The sequence below is a fragment of the Zea mays genome, chromosome 4, assembly GCF_902167145.1.
Source record: "Zea mays cultivar B73 chromosome 4, Zm-B73-REFERENCE-NAM-5.0, whole genome shotgun sequence".
NCBI lineage: Eukaryota > Viridiplantae > Streptophyta > Magnoliopsida > Poales > Poaceae > Zea > Zea mays.
The window spans coordinates 47285304-47305822 of NC_050099.1; the positions used below are offsets into that span (position 1 = coordinate 47285304).

Genomic DNA, 20519 nt, shown 5'->3' on the forward strand with positions numbered 1-20519 from the left:
AACGGTATAAATCAATATCAATGTTTTTAGGTAAACTATGGGGATGTTTAGATGGCCGCCTAAGCCGCCGCCGCCCGCCACACTTCCCACGCCACCAGTGTGGCGCTCGTTTTGAGCGCCACAGGTGTGGCGCGGCGTGGCCGCCGGCGCGCCGATCCAAACTAGCCCTATGTATCTGCGCACCGTTTAACATGTCGCCGCCGGTTGGAATTCCCTACTCCATTCCGAGCTGCCGCCATCGCCACCACTGCGCCGCCAATTCGAATCGGATCCCCACTCCGTTCCGAGCTGCCGCCATCGCCACCGCTGCGCCGCCGATTCGAATCGGATCCCCACTCCTTTCCAAACTGCCGCCATCGCCACCGCTGCGTCGCCAATGGGCTCGACGTGCCTGTCGTGCGGCGAGGGCGCGGTGGTGGCAGACGCGGACTCGGGCGTGCTCGTCTGCACCTCATGCGGCATCATCCAGGACGCCGGCGGCGCGGAGTTCGTCCACCAGTCCACCTTCAACGAGTCGGGGGGCCTCGATCGCCGCGTCTCCTCCCTCGTCCGCAACGACTCCGACTCCGCCTACCGCGACCAGAAGCTCGCCATCGCCACCGCGGGCATCACCTCCATCGCCACCCGCCTCGGCCTGTCCCACACCCGCGCCGAGGAGGCGCTCCGCATGGCCAAGTCCGCCACCGACGGCCAGCTCGCCACCCCGGGCAGCGCCTTCCTCCCTGCCCTCGCCGCCGCCTGCGCCCTTCTCGTCGCGCGGTCCCACCGCCTCCCGCTCTCCCTCGCCGAGGCCGCGGAGGCCGCCTTCTGCTCCGCGCCCGCCCTCGCCGACCTGGTCTCCCGCGTCACCGCCCAGCTATCCCTCCCTCCCCTCCCATGCTTCGACTACACCGCCGCGCTCGACCGTGCCGTGCACCTCTCGACCTCGCTCAACGCCGCCGCGCCCGACAAGACGGACGCCATTCTCGCCCAGGCCCGGTTCCTCTTCCGCTGCGCATCCAAGTGGTCGCTCACCACGGGGCGGTTTCCACTTCCCCTCGTCGCGGCTCTGCTCGCCTTCTCTGCGGAGGTGAACGGGGTCACTTCTGTCTCTTTGGAGGACATTGCAAGGGACATCTCGGCAGGATTGAGGACCAGCCTGCTCCGATACAAGGAGCTCGTTGACGCCCTGGTGCATGTCGCGGGGCACCTGCTTCCATGGGGTGCCGATGTCAATGCCAAGAACCTGCTCCTCAACGCTCCGGTCTTGCTCCGGCTCATGGAGATGCGGTCACAATCGGACCCTTCTGAAGAGTTTCTTATGAGCTGCGCTCCGAACATTGCTGCAATTGTGCAGGCTAACTCTAAAGTTGATGACGAAGTGTCTAAATACCTTCACATTACTCCAGTGGGTTCTGATGACTTTGATTTCGATAATCTTGAGCCAGAGGAGAAAGAATTTGAAAATCAGAATATCTCAGAGAAGGGCCTATCAGATGCTTACCAAAATGTCTTAAATAGGCTTGCCCAGCTACAGAAACTTGGGAAGGTTGGTAAAGGTACTGACAGGAGGAAGCGATTGAAAGGAGGACTGGAGCTGGAGCCATGCATGGACACAGTGAATAATGGTTGGAGAAAGGACATGCTGCTTGAGGATGTGGTGGATATTGACGTTGGCTATGATGCACCTCCACCATCGTTTACTGCTGGTTTGGAGTTGCAGAAGCAGAGGAGAGCACGTATTGAAGCTGCTAAGCAGCGAATTGATGCAACTAGGAAGGCTCCTGCTGCTCCAGCTGCAAAAGCAAATAACTCAGAAGACGTTGTAAGAAAAAAATTGACCATGAAGAATCGAGGGGGAAAGAAGAAGGATGATATCGATCATATCCTTCCCAGTGACAATATGACAGGTTGTTCAGGTGCTAGGAAAAAGAGACGAAGAGGTTCCTGTGACAGTATTGATTGGGAAGATTGCATCATTGAGCTCCTGCTACTGCATGGTGCAAATGAAGCTGAGATTGAACAAGGCCAGTACAGAAGATTGTTGGAGTTGCATGTATTCAGTGCAGTAAGTGGGGAGAATTGAAAAATGGTAATGCTATGTCTCAAGTCCTCAATATATGATCTCAATCATTCTTAATGAACATAGCCTCTTACTGTTATAATTTTTTGCATTCTTTTAGTGATATAGAAAGCTCATGCTGATTACTGAGTGTAACTTTTTTAAGTTAGAGCAAGATAGTTGTGGGAAAACATATGTTATGATAGTGATATGGTGTTGCCACCGTGGTGTGCATAGAGGAGAGTGTAGTAGCAGATGAGATTGAGGGATGGAACGGAGTGGATAGGGATCCCGGCTGGAAGTGGACTGGTGCTGTCACCAAGGCCAGATTGAATGGCGGTCACCTTGACCGAAGCAGTCCCCCTTAATTAGAGCATCTCCAAGAGCTCCTAGAAATCTCCCCTAAATCAAGTTTTTTTGGGAAAAACACAAAAACGCGTTTTCAATAGTTCCCCTAAAGTGTTCACAACTTTTTCTTAGCCCTTAAAACTTCCTAATTTGTAGCTACAAATGAAGGGGTTTTTGGGCTCCCCAGAAACAATCCACCGTTTTAAGGGATCTGTTGGAGAAAGGATTAAAATGTACCTCTACTAATTTTTTAGATGCCCCTTAAAACTGATTTTCAAGAGTCATTTTCTGGGAAGCTCTTGGAGATGCTCTTAAAGAGACTTGTTCGATAATCTTTTAGGTACATACTACAACCCCTTTTAGCTCCTTTTATAGCCCAGGAGCCTTATTTGCTCATTTACTAACTAATTGAGATAAGCCCATCCCAACCCCTTTTAGCCCTTTTATAGCCCTGGAGCCTTATTTGCTCATCCGCTAACTAATTGGATAAGCCTAGAGGCTGGTGGGCTAGCCCGAAGCACGAAAATAAAAGGACGACCCAAGCATGGCATGACCTGAAATAATTTTGGGCTGGCCCGGCCTGAAATTATGTATCGGGCCGTGCTTGGGCCGAGTTCACGGCCCACGGGCGTACACGAGCACGACCCGTTTACGAAGGCACGAAATAACCCATTTACAGGAACAAAAAGGCCCATATTCATTTGGTCATCCGCATCTAATCATGGAAATCATCCTCTCCAAGTTGGTCAGCCGCATGCTTAATTATGGAGATGAGGTGTCAACCACCCATTGGTTTCGTGTCCTTTGATTTTTTAATTACAAAGCTTGAAATGTTAATATCTACTAAATGATATGTGTTTTTAATTTCGGGCTTTGTTGTGAATTTCGGGATTTTATGTGAATTTCGGGCCGACCGAAATGAGCCCGACACGTTTAACCAATAACGTGTCGGACCGCGGGCTAAGCCCATGGGCTAGCCCATCACGGCCCATAATAATTACGAACCCGACACGACTTGGAATTCAATCGGACCGGGCAGCCCGAATGTACACCTATAGATAAGCCCATCCCTAACTAACCAGGGATAAAGATGATTCACTAACTACTTATGTTAAACCCACTGCTAACTAACCAGGGATAAGGATGACTCCCTGTTATTCTCATCTACTAACTGAAACAAACTAGCAACCACTAACCTCCTGGCCCCCTCTTGAGCCACGGTTGCGCCGTTGGTACTGGCATCCAAGAAAAGTCACAACAGGTAGAGAATAGATATTTTTTTGAACGTAATGATAGGTGCTCTGCCTTTCCATTAAGAAGAAGATTAGAATTGGCCCAGTTTTAAGGAAAACTAGGCCCGAAACCTATACAGAGTGCCCAAACAACACAAGCGGTGGCAACCCCTCACACAAAGCCCATCCAGAGTCATTGTTGCCGAGCTCAACACATGGTATGAGCAACTCCGACTTCGCCAGGTGGGCCGCACAAGGCCAAAGAAACACGACGACGCCTACACCTTAAACCTGGCATAGAAGGAGGAAGACCGCGACACGCCATCGTTGCCAAGCCTCAACACACCCACACTCGAGGCGGCTCCGATTCTTCACCAACGATCTTGATCCAACACCCACCTCCGGTTTTTTGCCCGACCTCCAAAACAATCCAGACCACGAGGAAGGGGGTTCACCTCATGTCATCGTTGCCAAGCCACATCCCCTAACGTAGCAGCTTCGACTTCACGTTGCAAACCCCACCTCCACCCGCAATCCAGACGCCGAGAAGCGAAAGTATCAGTTGAAGGCAACGTCGAGGCCGAGACGAACTCAAACATGATGCCTTCAGGAGGGGGGGTGACTTCTAGGACGCCAACGTCACATGTCCAAGAGGGATCACACTTTCGCCCATGGAAGACAGAGCAATGCGACGCCCTCAACAGGGGGAAGTGGCGCCCATGGGCGTCACCGTCGCTGAGGCTTTCGCCCAAGATGCCCTCCAGCACTCGAAAGGCTAGGATCCCAAATCAAAGCATGTAGCCTCCACCGTCGCCACCACCCTGGCTTCCGCGCAAAACCCCTCCAGAGGGGCACCTACGCGTCGACTGCCGCAGCAGCCGCAAAGCTGCGTCGACTACCATCCCCTCCGGCTGGGTACACAGAACCAGGGAACAACTTGCCTTGTGCGGCTGTGCGCCACAGTCCACCATGATGCCGTTGCGGATTGCGCATAGCCGTCGAGGAGAGTAGAGCCCATGGAGCACGCGCCAGATCAGCGACTACAAGGCCTTGTCCCCGCTGTACCACTAGCAGCCCGCGTAGGCCTGAGTGCTGTGCTCCCGATGGTTGGATCGACGCACTGTGATGCAGGCCACTCCATCCAAAGCCTCGCTGCCCCGGTCGGCGATGATCTTCTCGCGGCCCGCCTAGGTGACCGTGCCCGCCCAGATCCACCAGAAGGAGGGGAAATGGCCTCGCCGTCGCTGTCATCGTGGGCCGCATGGGCATCCCGTGTCCTGCTCGGGCGGCGGCTAGGGTTTGTAGCCACGCCCACACTATCAGCAGCAGGCTACCACCCCTGCAGCCACATGCTAGCCGCGAGAGCGCGGGCGCCACCGCCACAGGCCACGATTGCTGCCATGCCCCTCCTCGACGGCGCTGAAGGAGAGAGGGTGACGCGGGGGCTGGCCAAAAACGCCCCGCCGCCACCATCACCGCGAGCTCTCTGGCAGCTAGCTACAGAGGCGGTGAACAGATAGAGAGGGGAGAGAGAGTAGGAGCCGGCAGCTAGGGTTTCACCGCCCGTGTCGCCCAAGCGGGGCTTTTCCTTACGAGGCGTTTGGATCCCTTCATTTTAGAGAAATTGAAATTCACTCAATAAAGTAACTTATTTAGTTTGAAATTTGACATTCCACCACTTTCTAAAGTTCAGATATAAGCCTATCTCAAATTCATGGGTGGAGGATGGAAAATGATTTTTTGCATTAGTAGAATTTGTTTCTACTCTGTAAATTACATGACACTATTCGTCTCACTCCTCTATAGTAAAAATGTAGCACATAAATATCTCCAATATCTTGCTAATAATAGTATACAAATATATTTTGCATAAAACCGAATTAGCTTAATTGATATATGCTTAAATTACTATTATTAGAATGGAATTCAATTCCAATGATCCAAACGGGGCGTTAGAAAATAGATAATGATAACACAGAAAATATTCTTTTTGTGCGCCCTACTAATGAAGGCAGTGATAAAAGTTAGAAGTGATACAAACAATTCTATGCACTTGTGTAACCTGTGGTCTATTTTAGACCTTATTATCTTCTTCTTAATATACTAGGTTAATGCCCGTGCGTTGCGACAGCAAAATCGATCGCGAGAAGCAAGAAAGAGAAATATACCTACATGCTTTGCACGTACGTGACCACGAAGCTCGTGATTTAAAGAAGTATTTATAACATTCTTGTTATGTAAAAACTTCGTTTGCTGGCCAAATAAAAAATAGAAGGGATCGAACTCAAGAAACACATGGTAATTCTTGATTTAGAAGCACGAGTTGATCGTTCAAAGTTCTAGTGACAATCTAAAGGAAATGTGAGCAACTTACATTTGTTACTAAAAGAAGCTAGATCAGTATATAGCTCCAGGTTGCTCCAGAACCAAATTATTGGGATGACAAGTCTTCTCAGACAAGCGTACAACAGTAACCATAGACTCTGTATCTTAAAACAACAATATTTCCAATCAAATTGAGCTGGCTAAGATGCCTTCACGAGGTCAAAGACAGCGATGAATGGCATCAGACGGGAGTTTTTTGCTATTTTGGTATTCAAAACTAAACGCTTCTCTCTAATGGTACTCTTAATATTAGATTATTTATAATAGTACTTTTAAGTGGAGTGTTTTGCTAAAATAATATTTAGGGTGCTTTTAATTCTTTTTATTTTTCTTTTCAGTTTTTTGCTTTCGGAATTGACCATTCTGTTAGTTTTTCCATAAACATTTGCTTTCTGTAATCTAGTTGATTGTTGAGGCGTAGAATCGCGAGCATGTCAGTGCGGTGCCTGACTGCGTCGTGACCGTCTGGTTAGATATCCCGTCGCCTGAACATGCTGCACCTGTCCACTGTGTTCCTTAAAAGGGGGAGAACGTGGGGCATGGACTAGTGGCGGCGGGAGATCCGGGCATTAGGCCATGTAATTGCTTTTTACTTTAAATAACAGAAAAGCAAAAGGTTGCGCTGCGGCAGTTGCGCAGACCCATCTCATTTTCCCTCTGTGCTTGTGTTCTCATACCTGGGGTTTTCTCTGGCGGCGCTCGCTCCACCACGGCGACCGCGCCCAGAAGCCCGACTCGCCGCCCAACACCGTCGTCTGCAAAGCCAGCTGCCGAGTCCAGGATCCAACATCTGGTATCAGAGGCAGGGGAAGTTCTACAGTGGTTGTGTGAGCCCGCCGTGAGAATTTCGGAACAAGAAGCGTGTGATCCCACGCCGGTCTTTGCAGAAGACGATGGCGGACACACGCACAGGATCCGGCGCTGCGACTTCAGTCATCAAGGAGAGCTCCCTGGGATGGCCAATGCTAACTCGATCCAATTATGCAGAGTGGGCTATGTTGATGAAAATCAATTACGAGTCGATGGAAATCTGGGATGTGATAGACCCGGGTACCAACGTCCGACGCTCACAGGATCGACAGGCTATGGGTGCGTTGATGAGATCCGTACCTAAGGAGATGTGGGGAACTCTCGGTGCAAAACAGACAGTGAAGGAAGCCTGGGAGACAGTGATGGTGATGAGGATTGGAGCTGATCGGGTGAAAGAGGTAAATGCACAGAAACTCTTGAAAGAATTTGAGAACATCGAGTTCAAAGAAGGGGAGAGTGTAGAAGATTTTGGTATGAGAATCATTAATCTCGTTACCAATATAAAATCCCTTGGGGAAACTGTAGATGATGCTCGAGTTGTGAAAAAATTTTCTGAGAGTGGTTCCACCTCGTTTTAATCAAGTAGCAGTTTCGATTGAAATGTTCTGTGATACAAAGACACTCACTGTGGAGGATTTAGTTGGTCGTTTACATGCAGCTGAAGATAGGTTTGAGAATAATTTGGATCATGTCACCGACAAAGCAGGGAGGTTACTATTAGCTGAGGAGGATTGGCTTGAAAAACATAAGCATCGTTTTCAGGCCAATACAAATAAAGACAGTGGTAGTAATGCTTCAAGTCAGTGGAAGGCAAAGGCTTCACATCGATCAGATGGTGGGAGTTCAAGCAGCTCAAACAAAGGGAAGCTCACGTCACAGGGAACACCAAGGAGGAAAGGAAGATGTCGCAATTGTGGTATTTACGGACACTGGGCACAAGACTGTAAAAGACCCAAGAGGGAGAAGAAAGAACAGAAGCAACCGGAAGCAAATGTGGTTGTTGAAGGTGAAGAGCATGGAGCACTCCTGCTAGCTGAACTAGAGAGAGTTGAAAGTGTGCCTTCACAGTTTGTTCATCTTTCAGAAGAGAAACTGGTGCCAAAAATGTGTCCAGAAGGGATGTGGGTGCTGGACACAGGAGCCAGTAATCACATGACTGGTTCAAGGTCAGTACTGACACATCTCAATAATAATGTCCGTGGCTCTGTGAGATTTGGGGATGGATCTGCAGTAGAAATATGTGGACTTGGATCTGTAGTGATACAAGGTCGACAGGGTCAACACAAGGTTTTAACCAGAGTGTATTACATCCCGAAGTTAAAAAGTAATATTGTCAGTCTTGGACAATTAGAGGAGGCTGGTTGCGACATCAGGTTATTTGATGGGTGTCTAAAAATATTTGACCCAGACCACAATCTGTTGGTCAGTGCACCCCGCACTGATAACAGACTCTACACAGTAAAGCTAGCTGTAACACCTCCTGTTTGTCTACTAATGAAGCTGAATGACACTGCGTGGAAGTGGCATGCCAGGTATGGACATCTCAATTTTAGAGCTCTTCGTGAACTTGGCAAGAGACAAATGGTTGTGGGAATGCCTGTAGTAGATCGAGTTGAACAAGTATGTGATGGCTGCACTCTAGGAAAGCAGCATCACACTCCTTTTCCAAAGCAGTCCTCTTTTAGAGCTAAAAAGGGACTGGAGTTGTTTCATGCAGATCTTTGTGGACAAGTCAGGCCACAGACACTAGGGGGAAAGAATTATTTCTTACTGGTTGTAGATGATTTCAGTCGTTTCATGTGGATAGAGCTGTTAAGAACCAAAGATGAAGCGTTATTCTATCTAAAGAAGATAAAAGAGAGGGCTGAGGTTGACCAGGAAGGCAGGTTGAAATCATTGAGAACTGATAGAGGAGGTGAATTCAATTCGAGCCAGTTTTCTATTTTCTGCAGTGATCAAGGGATAATGCATTACACTACCACTCCGTACTCCCCTCAGCAGAATGGGGTGGTAGAGAGGAGAAACCAGTCTGTGGTTGAAATGGCAAGATGTATGTTGAAAAGTAAGGGTGTCCCTCCTAGATACTGGGGAGAGGCAGTCTCTACTGCTGTGTATTTGCTGAACAGGTCACCTACTAAAAGTGTACAAGGGAAAACACCGTATGAGGCCTGGCACGGCAAGAAACCTCAAGTGGGACATTTCAGAACTTTTGGCTGTATTGGACATGTCAAGAAAATAGGCCCCGGAGTAGATAAGCTGGCAGATAGATCCACTAAAATGGTCCTGTTGGGCTATGAACCAGGGACAAAAGGCTACAGAATGGTTGATCCAATTACTGAAAAATTGTGCATCAGTAGGGATGTGAAGTTTGAAGAAGATGAGGCATGGAACTGGGACAGTAATAACAAAGATCAGTTGACTGAAGTTGGCTCAGAAAACTCAAATTTTCAGTTTCAGTTCACTGTTCCCAGTCAGGCTATGTTGTATCCTTCTGGTACAGGTGAGGAGGGTGAGAGTTCTGGGGGTGGTGAAGTACCCTCAGTGTCACCACTACCACAATCACCTGTGACCCCTCAAAATTCAAGAACTCAACCTATACTTTCAGGATCACAAGCACAAAATCCAGGCTCAGTTTCAGTTACTAGTTACAATTCACAGCCATCTAGTTCAGAAAGTTCAGGAATGGTTCCTGCGAAATATAGGACATTGACTGACCTGTTTGAAAATACTGAAGAAATACTCGATTATGAGTACAGTGCTGTATGTATGTTAGCAGTGGATGAACCTGTGGATGTTGAAACAGCTCTGAAGAGTCTGAAGTGGAGAGAAGCTATGCAATCAGAACTCAAATCAATAGAAGCCAACAACACTTGGTTTTGGTCTGATCTGCCTAGAGGTCACAAAGCCATAGGTTTGAAGTGGGTTTTCAAACTTAAGAAAGATGCTGCAGGTAATGTTGTCAAACACAAAGCGAGACTTGTTGCCAAAGGGTATGCACAGAAAGAAGGTGTGGACTATGATGAAGTTTTTGCACCAGTGGCTAGATTAGAGACCGTCAGAGTTCTGTTGGCACTGGCAGCACAAGGAAACTGGCAGGTACATCATATGGATGTAAAGTCAGCTTTCTTAAATGGCAACCTGCAAGAAGAGGTGTATGTATTGCAACCACCAGGTTTTGAAGACCTAAAAGGAATTAGAAAAGTTCTGAGATTGAAGAAGGCTTTATATGGCTTGAAACAAGCTCCAAGAGCTTGGAATGCCAGACTTGACTCTGAGTTAACTCTTCTGGGTTTTGAGAAATGTAAGGTGGAACATGCTGTGTACAGGAAAGGGACTGGTCATTCTTTGTTGGTGGTAGGAGTTTATGTTGATGATCTTATTATCTGTGGGCCCTCTGTGACAGAAATCACAATTTTCAAGCAGCAGATGAAGCATACTTTCAGCATGAGTGACTTAGGCTTGCTCAGTTACTATTTAGGTATGGAGGTCAGGCAATTGGAGAGTGAGATTACAATTTGCCAGAGCTCTTATGCAGCAAAGATCGTTGATCAGTGTAATATGACAGGATGTAATCCTACAGACACTCCCATGGAACAACGAACAAAGCTCACATCCGGTGCAGGAGGAACTGAAGTTGATCAAACAAGATATAGAAGTATCATTGGCAGTCTAAGGTATTTGGTGAATACAAGACCTGATTTGTCTTTCTCAGTTGGACTTGTTAGCAGGTTCATGGAGACTCCAAACAAAGAGCACTGGAATGCTGTGAAAAGGATTGTGAGGTATATAGCTGGAACAATCAATTTTGGAGTAAAATTCAAAAAAGGAGGAGGAGGGGGTCTGTCTTTACTAGGATACACTGACAGTGACTGTTCGGGTGATCTAGTTCACAGGAAAAGTACCTCAGGTATTCTATTCTTTTTGGGCATCAATCCAGTAACCTGGTCATCTCAAAAACAAAGAGTGGTTGCTCTATCATCTTGTGAAGCAGAATACATTTCAGCAGCATTGGGTGTGTGTCAGGGGGTCTGGCTAAGTATGCTGTTAGCCGATATTACAAAAGAAGAGGTGCAGAAGTTTAGTCTACTCATCGATAATATGTCAGCAATAGAACTAAGCAAGAATCCAGTGCACCATGATAGGAGCAAACACATTGACACTCGCTACCATTACATCCATGATTGCATTGAACAAGGCATGGTAGATGTAGACCATGTGGGAACTGATCATCAGCTTGCAGATATACTGACCAAGCCATTGGGCAGAATCAAGTTCGTGGAGCTCAGGACAAAGTTGGGAGTGGCTCCGGTTCAACTAGATTAGGGGGTGATTTGTTAGTTTTTCCATAAACATTTGCTTTCTGTAATCTAGTTGATTGTTGAGGCGTAGAATCGCGAGCATGTCAGTGCGGTGCCTGACTGCGTCGTGACCGTCTGGTTAGATATCCCGTCGCCTGAACATGCTGCACCTGTCCACTGTGTTCCTTAAAAGGGGGAGAACGTGGGGCATGGACTAGTGGCGGCGGGAGATCCGGGCATTAGGCCATGTAATTGCTTTTTACTTTAAATAACAGAAAAGCAAAAGGTTGCGCTGCGGCAGTTGCGCAGACCCATCTCATTTTCCCTCTGTGCTTGTGTTCTCATACCTGGGGTTTTCTCTGGCGGCGCTCGCTCCACCACGGCGACCGCGCCCAGAAGCCCGACTCGCCGCCCAGCACCGTCGTCTGCAAAGCCAGCTGCCGAGTCCAGGATCCAACACATTCTACCCCTGCTTAATGTAAGAGGAACCCTGCGCGTCATCCCCTGCTTAATCTTCCAGTTTTTGCTACCTGTTCAGGTGCGGTGCACCAAGTGTTTCCCAAACCCTGCACGTCGCCCCCTCTTAATGAGATGTGGTCTTTACTCAGTGTTAATTTTTTTTGTGTGAAATTATTTTGTGCTTCTTAGAAGTGAATTAGTTTGATGAACTCAATTTGCTAGCAACATTCAGTTGATCAATTTGTTAGGAACATTCAGTTGAATCATACATATATACACACACACATACGTTCTTTGTCTGAGGTGATATGATCCGTAAAATTTATTGATGTTGGTGTTAATTCCGGAAGCAAAAAACTGAAAACAAATATAAAAAGAGTTAAAAGTACCCTACAAACCATTTTAGCAAAACACTTCACTTAAAAGTACTATTATAAATAATCTAATATTAAGAGTACCATTAGGGAGAAGCGTTTTGTTTTGAATACCAAAATAGCAAAAAACTCATCAGACGGACCCTATCCAAAGCATCTTGTCCTTCTCCACTTCGATGATAGCTCTCACCACCTCTCCCTTGCTGTCCTCCATGATGTGAAGTCATCAAACTAATCAGTCACATATGCCAAGCATTTGCATGTGCAAGGGCAATAATTTTCATGCCTAAGAAATGTAATGTCAAAAACATTTTTTGTGCAAAAGCATCATGAATGAAATAAACATGAAGGAATATGAGAAAAATGATATGATTTGAGAAACTAACATGATTACTTTTTCCTATTCATACACATTACAGTCCGACAGTACTATCAATTTCTAAAATATACCTTTCTAGCATAAGTTATTTTTTACATTCACGGCTCAATTCTCCACTTAAGCAAAAAATTGCATCAATTTACTAAATGAACTGAAAAGAATCAGGAAGAACATATAAGAATAATTGGACTGCAAAAACTTTGAGCTAAGCAAATCATGCAATGAAGTTCACAAATTCAAAGTGATTGAAGGAAGCCGCGCCATTAGAGGGAGCCGCTGCAGGGCTGGCCGTCGAAGGAAGGAGCGCCATCGAATCAAGTCGCGGCTGCTTGATTTTTGGATGGAAGGAAGCCTCCGCTGCTCGATCCGAGGATGGAAGGAACCGCCGCTGCTTGATTCGAGGGTGAGGGATCCGCGGGCGGGATTCGGGGGATACCGATGTTTTTTTACCGAACTTCCGTTTCCGATGATTCCGAAATACCGATGTCGTTTATGTTTCCGGAATTACCGTTTCTGATTTTGTTTCCGATAAAAAATATGAAAACGGTAACGGTTTTAGTGTTTTCCGATCGTTTCCATCCCTAGGTGTCGTCCCCCATAGGAATAGGCGGCCAGCAGTAGGAGATAAGGATAAAGTTTAGATCTCAGATTAGAAGATAAGGATTAGATGAGATCTCATATTAGATCTCTTAGATCAGGATACAGATTAGTAGGGAGATAAATACTTGTAAAATGCTATCCTATGGAATCAAGCAGAAGCAATTACTTTTGCCCGCTTCCCTCAGGGAGCAGGGCGAAACCTAGCCACGAGTAATCTCTCACTCTCTGATCAGCCACGGAGCCCCTGCGTCGTGCTCGCTCTCGCCCCTCCACGTCCCATCTATACAACAACCTCTGTAGCATCCCAGGTAGGAATAGTAATCTATCAGAGTCTGCCGAGGAAGGTGGAGAGAGGATTTACCAATTCAGGGACATACTCCACCGGCCCTTTGACTTTCAGGCTGACAATCTTAAACTTAACCTTGCACTTGTCCAAGGGCTTCTCATTGTTCTCCGGATGCTCAACAAACTTGAAAACTGCACTTGATGTAAGGGAATGCACGGATAGGTCGTTATAACTTGCGAGCACCACAGCTAGCGATTAATATTAATTCATTGGTGTCAAATTCAGTTACCTGTTGCTATGATACTTTCCCCTGGAGCAAGTACGCCGCCGGGAGGCCTCATGAAGCAACTCTTTGGTGCAGTCGTTTGGAACTGGAACATCAAACATGCTTAGAATCAGTGCTCTGCTGATGGGAACTGAGGGTTTAACAATTGGACCAGTTGCGGTAGTTAGTGGTAAAGCTGCCTAGGAACAGACTGGTTGGAAAATTTGCAAAAGAACATTTCAGCAAAGCATGTAGCTATAACATGTAGTTAACTAAGAGACAATTGGTTGTTACCTTGAAAGCCACATGAGACTTGCTGATGTTCTTGATCCTAACAGCGCTCCGGACTTGCTTACCGGGTTCATCTGTAGACAGTCACAATTAGAGACCAAAATTAGTCGAAAACAGCTGGATGGGGAAAAAATGCAGTAAACTGCATATCTGCCATGCCCTTTAACTATCCGTCGATTTAATCTCCATATGGCACAGAGCGGCGGTCCCCCAGAGCGGCATGTGGCACAGCCCCAAGTGGCCGGTGCCCTGCTCCTCCTCCCGCTAATCTCTACGGGGCTGGCCAACGAGGGTGAGGGATCCGCGGGCGGGATTCGAGGGAGGCGCTGCGGCGCTGGCCAACGAAGGAAGCCGCGGGGGGAGCGCGACACAGAACCAGATGTGGACGCCTACAATACAAACATAAGGAATAGTAGAGAATCGCCTAGCTTACCAATACAATAGCTAGTGCTTAGATTAACAATTGATCACACTTAGATTTACACTAACATAAGGATTGAAGATGTCCAGACAGCTGCTGAAGTCCACTTGCCTGCGTGATGTAGACGTAGGTACATCAAATTCTCTAGGGACATCGGTGACGAAGACTACAACACCTAGGAGCATATGCTGTTAGAAAGCAGAATGTTTTGTGAGAGACAGTGTGTTTTTGCCTTATGAAAAGAAAACAATGTCAATCTAGGAGTTTATGTTGAGCTGACACGGAACACTTTTAGGGTTGAAGCCATATGTGTCTATCTTGCCTTCAAGAATTGAGTAATAATCAGCAGTACCAGGCTTAAAACATAAGACTCTTGATGCTCAATGTCTAGCTATCATGGATATAGGACTATAGGAGCATATTTGCTTCAGGTGCTCAAAAATTGAAAGGGCTTAAGGATATTCTTCCAGTGTTTCGGTGGAAAGAACACCCTACAGATTGATCGCTTTGTAGGGTTTTGTTTTCCTTGAACACAAACACTTTGTGGGTTGAGTATATGCTGCTGCCATCTCTCCCCTTCTGAAATTCTGCTGGATGTGGATCTTATCTCTTTGTTGTGCATAGACATCTAGTGAGTTAAAAACTCAGATATTTTCGTATCGTAATTTTTAGATATCCGTTTCCTTCTGTCAGAACCTTAGCTTACAATAGAGTAGTATTCTTTGTCGACTTACCAACTCAAACTATGACTGATATTTTGTTTGTTTTATACAATATGATGTGCATTGTATCACATACTAATTTCAGTTGCTTGGATTTTGTTTCTGTAGTCTCAAGTGTTCGCCGTTGCCTTCGCTGTATTAGCTGCTGGTGCTATAGTTCTGACACTCAATGTTCTACTGCTGGTACGCCCCTCCTCTTCTCTATTCTCTCTTATTGTATCTGGCCACAGCGCCCATATTGCCATATCAGCTTATACCTGAGTACCTGACATTGCAATATTTGGTGATGGCTGTAATGGTTTGGTACAGGGTGGGAACATCATCTTCTTCCAAAGCCTCAGTCTTCTCGGATACTGTCTGTTCCCGCTGGACGTGGGGGCTCTGATTTGCATGCTTAAGGACAGCGTCATACTAAAGATGGTTGTGGTGACGGTAACATTGGCATGGAGCTCTTGGGCAGCATACCCCCTCATGAGTGCTGCTGTTAACCCAAAGAGAAAGGCCCTGGCGCTGTATCCCGTGTTCCTCATGTATATCTCAGTTGCATGTCTCATAATTGCTATAGATTAAGGCGGGCATGGTTTCTACAGAACTAACAGAAGAATTACAGGATTTTGTTTTCTAGCTGGATCATCAAAATGCATATTATTTTCTTTTTTTGGCTGCGTATAGATCTGGGTTCACATTGTTATTGTAGTTTTTGCTGGCTGCTTCAATACTTTATTTCATTTTGTTTAAGAAAAAAATCACAGGGATTTAGAATGTAGTCAATCAAATGTATGAATGTTGTATAGCCATACAGATATCTTGCTGTTTCGCATCTATGTGGATAATCTGGAATGGACTGCTGAAGCCTGAATAAGTGAATTACTCTGTTTTACCATTTCGTTTGGGGGTGTGGACTGTAGAACAGTTAGGGGGTGTTTGGTTTGTGGAATCACTTCATCTAAAATGTAGTGGTGCATCATGGGTCCATTCCTCAAATTTGGTGGGATGACCTTATTCCTCATATTAGTACTAACTAAATAACTATAAGGAATGAGGTAATGATGGATCAACTCAATCCATTCCACAAACCAAATAAAAAAGTGAGGAGTGAGAAGACGATAGATTAGATCATTCCTCAAACCAAACAGCTTATTAGTTTTCTCGGATCTCGTTTTAAGCGAAGTTGTTGAGGTTGATATCCAATTGAGCTTACTCCGTTTGTGTGTGAGTAAATTTGTTTGCCCAACGTCTATCCGTCGATTTAATCTCTATATAAGAACAGTCGCCCAAAGTTCGTATAATAAAAAAAATCCCCTTTTCTCGACGAATAGAAGTTCTGTCCGACGGAAGTTGAAAAGGAACAGCAACTTTCACCGAGCAAGCAAAGAGACAGTTGCAGAAGCAGAAAAATTGAGGAAATCAAACGAAAGGCGACGCGTTGACGAGACAGCGCGATCGAATCTAAGAACTCGTATAACAGCGGGAGACGGGATGCAGCCACGGTGAAAGAATGATAAGAGGAGCAAACGGTTGAAAGGCGCCTTCTTCTCCACGGGCCATCCGTGCTAGTAGAAAGGAAACAGTAAACCACCAGAGCAGGAGCAGTCGAGAGGCGGCAAGAAAATTAACAGGGCGCCGCGCACAGATTGCTTACATGGGAAATAAAGCTTAGCGGGCGGGTCGAGGCGGAGGCGGCGCCGGGTGGGGAGCAGCGACCGGATCACCTTGACGCCGCCGCCGCCGGACCCTGAGGGCGCGCGGGCGGCGTCGCCCTTGGCTGCCGGCTGCGTGGACGCGGCGGTCCCCCAGAGTGGCATGTGGCACAGCCCCAAGCGGCCGGTGCCCTGCTCCTCCTCCCGCTAATCTCTGCGGGGCTGGCCAACGAGGGTGAGGGATCCGCGGGCGGGATTCGAGGGCGGCGCTGGCCAACGAAGGAAGCCGCGGGGGAGCGCGGAGGAAGCGCGACGGCAGAACCAGATGTGGACGCCTGCAATACAAACATAAGGAATAGTAGAGATTTAAGGCGCAGTTCCCTTGCACTTTCGATAAAAAAAACTTTTTACATTGATATACATCTTATGAATGACATGCATTTATTCATAGCTGAACCCACTGAGTGAAAACTAGGTTCGTGCAATGTACATTTCCGAAGAGGACTGTGTTAAAATGCCATGTTAATTGAAATCAGTTTATGATGTGCCTTTTATTGACTATTGAACACTTGAGTTTCTCTTGAACAATGCTATTCACATGATCTGCGTCCGACCTATTCCATCCAGCCAATTACAGTGCTTAGGAATCATCCACATGGCCCACCCAAGAAGCAAGTCTATAGAAGTTGTACCTAGGTTGGGCACATGGTCATTTTGATTTATCTTCTTATCTACTAGTTAATATATATATTAATGATAGAAGGAAAAAGATGTCTCCAAGCAACAGATATCAAGAAATGTAAAGGAGAAAAATAATATAAAGTAGATCTTACTGAAGGTTGAACTCCTAAGAATTGACTCCTAGGTTATTCATGATATGTGCTGCCCAGGTACTCAGACGTTTTATTTACACCAGTTAATGTTCTAGGGGTTAAGTTTCGTAGCTGGAGTTCCTATAATGAGGAGCTCAAACATTCCTACTTTACAAACAGATCTTTCTCTAGATTTGGATAATTGTCTAGATATAATGCACATGCTCAGTTAGGTATGAACTTAGTGTTCAGTGCAGAAATAACAATGACTGGTTAATTGATGATCCAGTTATTCCTTTAGGCTCTTGGAGAATTAGTTCTATATGGTGCAGTTTATAATTGCACATGAAGGTAACTATACCTTGACAGTTTAATATATTCTGAATTTGGTCTCTTTGCCAACCAGTTTAATGTATTCTTGTCCTCCTTGGCTATTGAAGCTGAATTTGGTCTCTTTGCCAACCAGTTTAATGTATTCTTGTCCTCCTTGGCTATTGAAGCTAAAAGAATAGTGCTTCACACTCTCCTAATTGCCATTGTTTCCTATTTACCTGCTGTGTTTCTTCGATCTTCACATGCACACCCATATAACACCCACTATAGTGTTTTAACTAGTATAATATATTATAATGAATTGCCTTAATACATTTGACATTTGAGTGTGTCCAGGTATGTCAAAGATGGAAGGCCCTTTTGGCATTGTGAGTTCTTCTACTGGTGGCTCACAATACTTTGAGGAACTGTACCAGTACTTACAAAGATGATATACAAAAGAACATATCCTATGTAATCAATCATATTAGTGCAACCGTGCAATCAAGTGATCTGGTGTATCCGATCAAAATCCAACGGTAACTGCTATTTTATATTTAACCTCTTCCACCTGAAACCTAGTACCTATTTTATATTTAACTTTTTCCACCTAAAATAGTAGTCATCGTAGTATGTTGATTGGATGCACCAAATTATTTGATTGTATGGTTGCATCGACATGATTGATTGCATAGAATATCTTCCTAAGATATAATGTGCAATCAAAACGTGTTTTGACCTTTTTATTTTGGTATGCATTTGCTAAACTTACAAAATGTGATGTGTTTGCTAGGGTTGGCATCTATGTGATCCATATGCTAGATTTGTTTTTGAGGCTTTGCAAAGGCTGGTGTCAAAAATAATTGTCATGTCCAACTTTGACATGCCTTCGACAAATTTTACAAGCACTGAAATGTGATGTGACCGCTGGTTTGATTCAGTTGCTGTATGTGCTGAGGTACTGAAATGTGATGTGACTGCTGGTTTGATTCAGTTGCTGTATGTGCTGAGGTTGGTTTCCGTTTCAGAATATTCCTTAGACGGGCTTGTTTAACTAGATCTGATCATGGACCACCTGACGCGCCCGAAAAAAAATGGCTCAACCCGACCCGACCAATACAACGGGCGGGTACTGGTCATAACTTTTAACCTGTAATAATTCATGGGTCGAGTACGGACCATAATTTTTGACCTGAAACCCGATCCAACCCGAAAAACCCTGATCCGACACGTCAAATAGAGAGACACAAGCCAACCCGACACGACACTAGACACGGATTAAGTATGGGTCATGCTAATTGGTCCACGGTCCAATCTTGACCCGATCTGAACCCGACCCGACGTTTGAATAGGTCTATGTTTAACTAATCTTTTTAGTTTAGCTTTGGCCTTGTATCTATGAGCTTGTTTGTAAACTTTAGCTGCAAATTTCCTATCAATGTCATAAACTTTGTATCTATGTGCTTGTTTTTAAAATTTAGCTGCATTTTTCCTACTAATGTTGTCATAAACTCTGTCCATTGATGCTCAACTTTCAGGTAGCAGCAAAAAAGTCAAACCCTGCAATATTCTTGACGGTCTATGAGATGTTAGGAGCGAAACTGAAACCTGAAGAATATGTGCATATTGGTGAGGACAGTAGGAACCACTTATTGGGAGCTAGGGATGCTGGTTGCGATACCTTGTTTTTGAGACTGATGTTTCTCCTTCGAGGAGGTATATTATTTGAGGCAATTCCATATTTGACACTAAAAAAGTTTATGATTCTTTTCTTGGCCTTTGAAATATAAACCTTTTTTATTTGACACTGTAAATTTGGTTCCCTATATGACACTACTTTAATTTATCTCTAACGGAGTTAACTTTTATGTGAAAAATGATTTTACCCCTATTAAAAATTGTTAGAACCCTGTTAGGGTTAGCCGATGCTTATTCCTCAGATACCGTCATTGTTTCTTCTTCGAGAAAACAAGTTGACGACCCGTAGGCCTTCCACCTCCACGCGACATTGCTCCGTCAGGGTTTAGTCCTCTTGTAATTACCTATATACCCCTATGTGTAATGGGCTTGGCCTAGCCGCCTAGCTACTTGGCCTATATTATTGCACTTCGAACCTTGATTAGGGTTATTGTTTTCCACATGGTATATAGCTAGGTTCTACTTCTCTTCTCCCTCCCTCAGCCACCATCGACCTCTCTCGTCTCCCTGCCCGTCGTCAGCCTCCCTCCCCTCACCTGTCGGCCGCCGACCCCCTCCGATGGAGTTTCCTGCCCCCTGCTGCCATGAGTGCCATTGCCACGGGCGGGCGTGCTGGCGAGGGCGTGGCCCCCTCCGCCGTTGCGGGCGCTGGCACGCTCCTAGCCACCGTCGCCTCAGCGGGCGCAGGGTGCACTGCTCGCTCCCCACGACGTCGCCTCCACATCGGTCGTGTGTGGCCTCCTCCCCTCGCTGCCACCTAGAGCGCTGACTGTGACGATATCCAATCTATAAGGGCACAAGTACCAAAAACATCTGCTTCCACATTTGTCTGAACATACTTGATCCCATATAGACCCGGTAGATTGTCGAGTATCCCAAAGGACCTCGGTAAATCAACTCAACCAAGATCGTAGATTAAGTAAATACACATTCACATACTGGAGTTTTGTAGCAGAAATAATATTACAATAAGTTTATAAATAAGGACAAAACTTACTTAGTTCGCAGAAATAAGTTTATAAAACATACTGGAGTTTTGTAGCAGAAATTATTCTAGTAGTATCCCAGGTGCACATCGCGGATTCCAAAGGGGCAACCATACCCAGGGATCGCCTGACTACCAGAGGGTCAGTGTAACACCCCAGG

General features: G+C 45.9%; 2 protein-coding genes across 6 annotated transcripts; one reads left to right on the plus strand and one right to left on the minus strand.

Annotated features, from left to right (window-relative positions):
• The first annotated feature begins 37 nt into the window (after positions 1-37).
• On the plus strand, positions 38-19552 carry LOC103653218 (uncharacterized). Of its 5 annotated transcripts, none has more exons than XR_565331.3 (4): positions 90-2071; positions 5729-5804; positions 15020-15094; positions 15221-15794. XR_565331.3 is itself a non-coding variant. In XM_008680179.3 (2 exons), the coding sequence occupies exon 1, from the start codon at positions 377-379 to the stop codon at positions 2063-2065; it is 1689 nt and encodes a 562-aa protein (XP_008678401.1). In that variant the 5' UTR covers positions 90-376; the 3' UTR covers positions 2066-2071; positions 6733-6795. The 5 variants fall into 5 exon arrangements, 1 of the variants encoding a protein (XP_008678401.1); XR_002269083.2 differs by lacking the exon at positions 5729-5804 and adding an exon at positions 11511-11592; XR_565330.2 differs by lacking the exon at positions 5729-5804 and having other exon boundaries at positions 38-2071.
• Positions 12985-16716, minus strand: LOC103655267 (vesicle-associated protein 4-2). The gene is made up of 4 exons (XM_008682046.3): positions 16554-16716; positions 13772-13842; positions 13502-13583; positions 12985-13403 (listed from the first exon to the last, which is right to left on the minus strand). The coding sequence occupies exons 1-4, from the start codon at positions 16714-16716 to the stop codon at positions 13252-13254; spliced, it is 468 nt and encodes a 155-aa protein (XP_008680268.1). The 3' UTR covers positions 12985-13251.
• Positions 19553-20519: the final 967 nt, after the last annotated feature.

Coding starts and splice junctions, on each gene's coding strand:
- LOC103653218 (XM_008680179.3), top strand. CDS start 377: ATGGGCTCGACGTGCCTGTCGTGCGGCGAGGGCGCGGTGGTGGCAGAC.
- LOC103655267 (XM_008682046.3), bottom strand. CDS start 16,716: ATGCCACTCTGGGGGACCGCCGCGTCCACGCAGCCGGCAGCCAAGGGC. Junction 13,843..16,553: donor CGCTAAGCTTTATTTCCCAT/GTAAGCAATCTG, acceptor GACTGTCTACAG/ATGAACCCGGTAAGCAAGTC. Junction 13,404..13,501: donor GGAAAGTATCATAGCAACAG/GTAACTGAATTT, acceptor CATCAAGTGCAG/TTTTCAAGTTTGTTGAGCAT.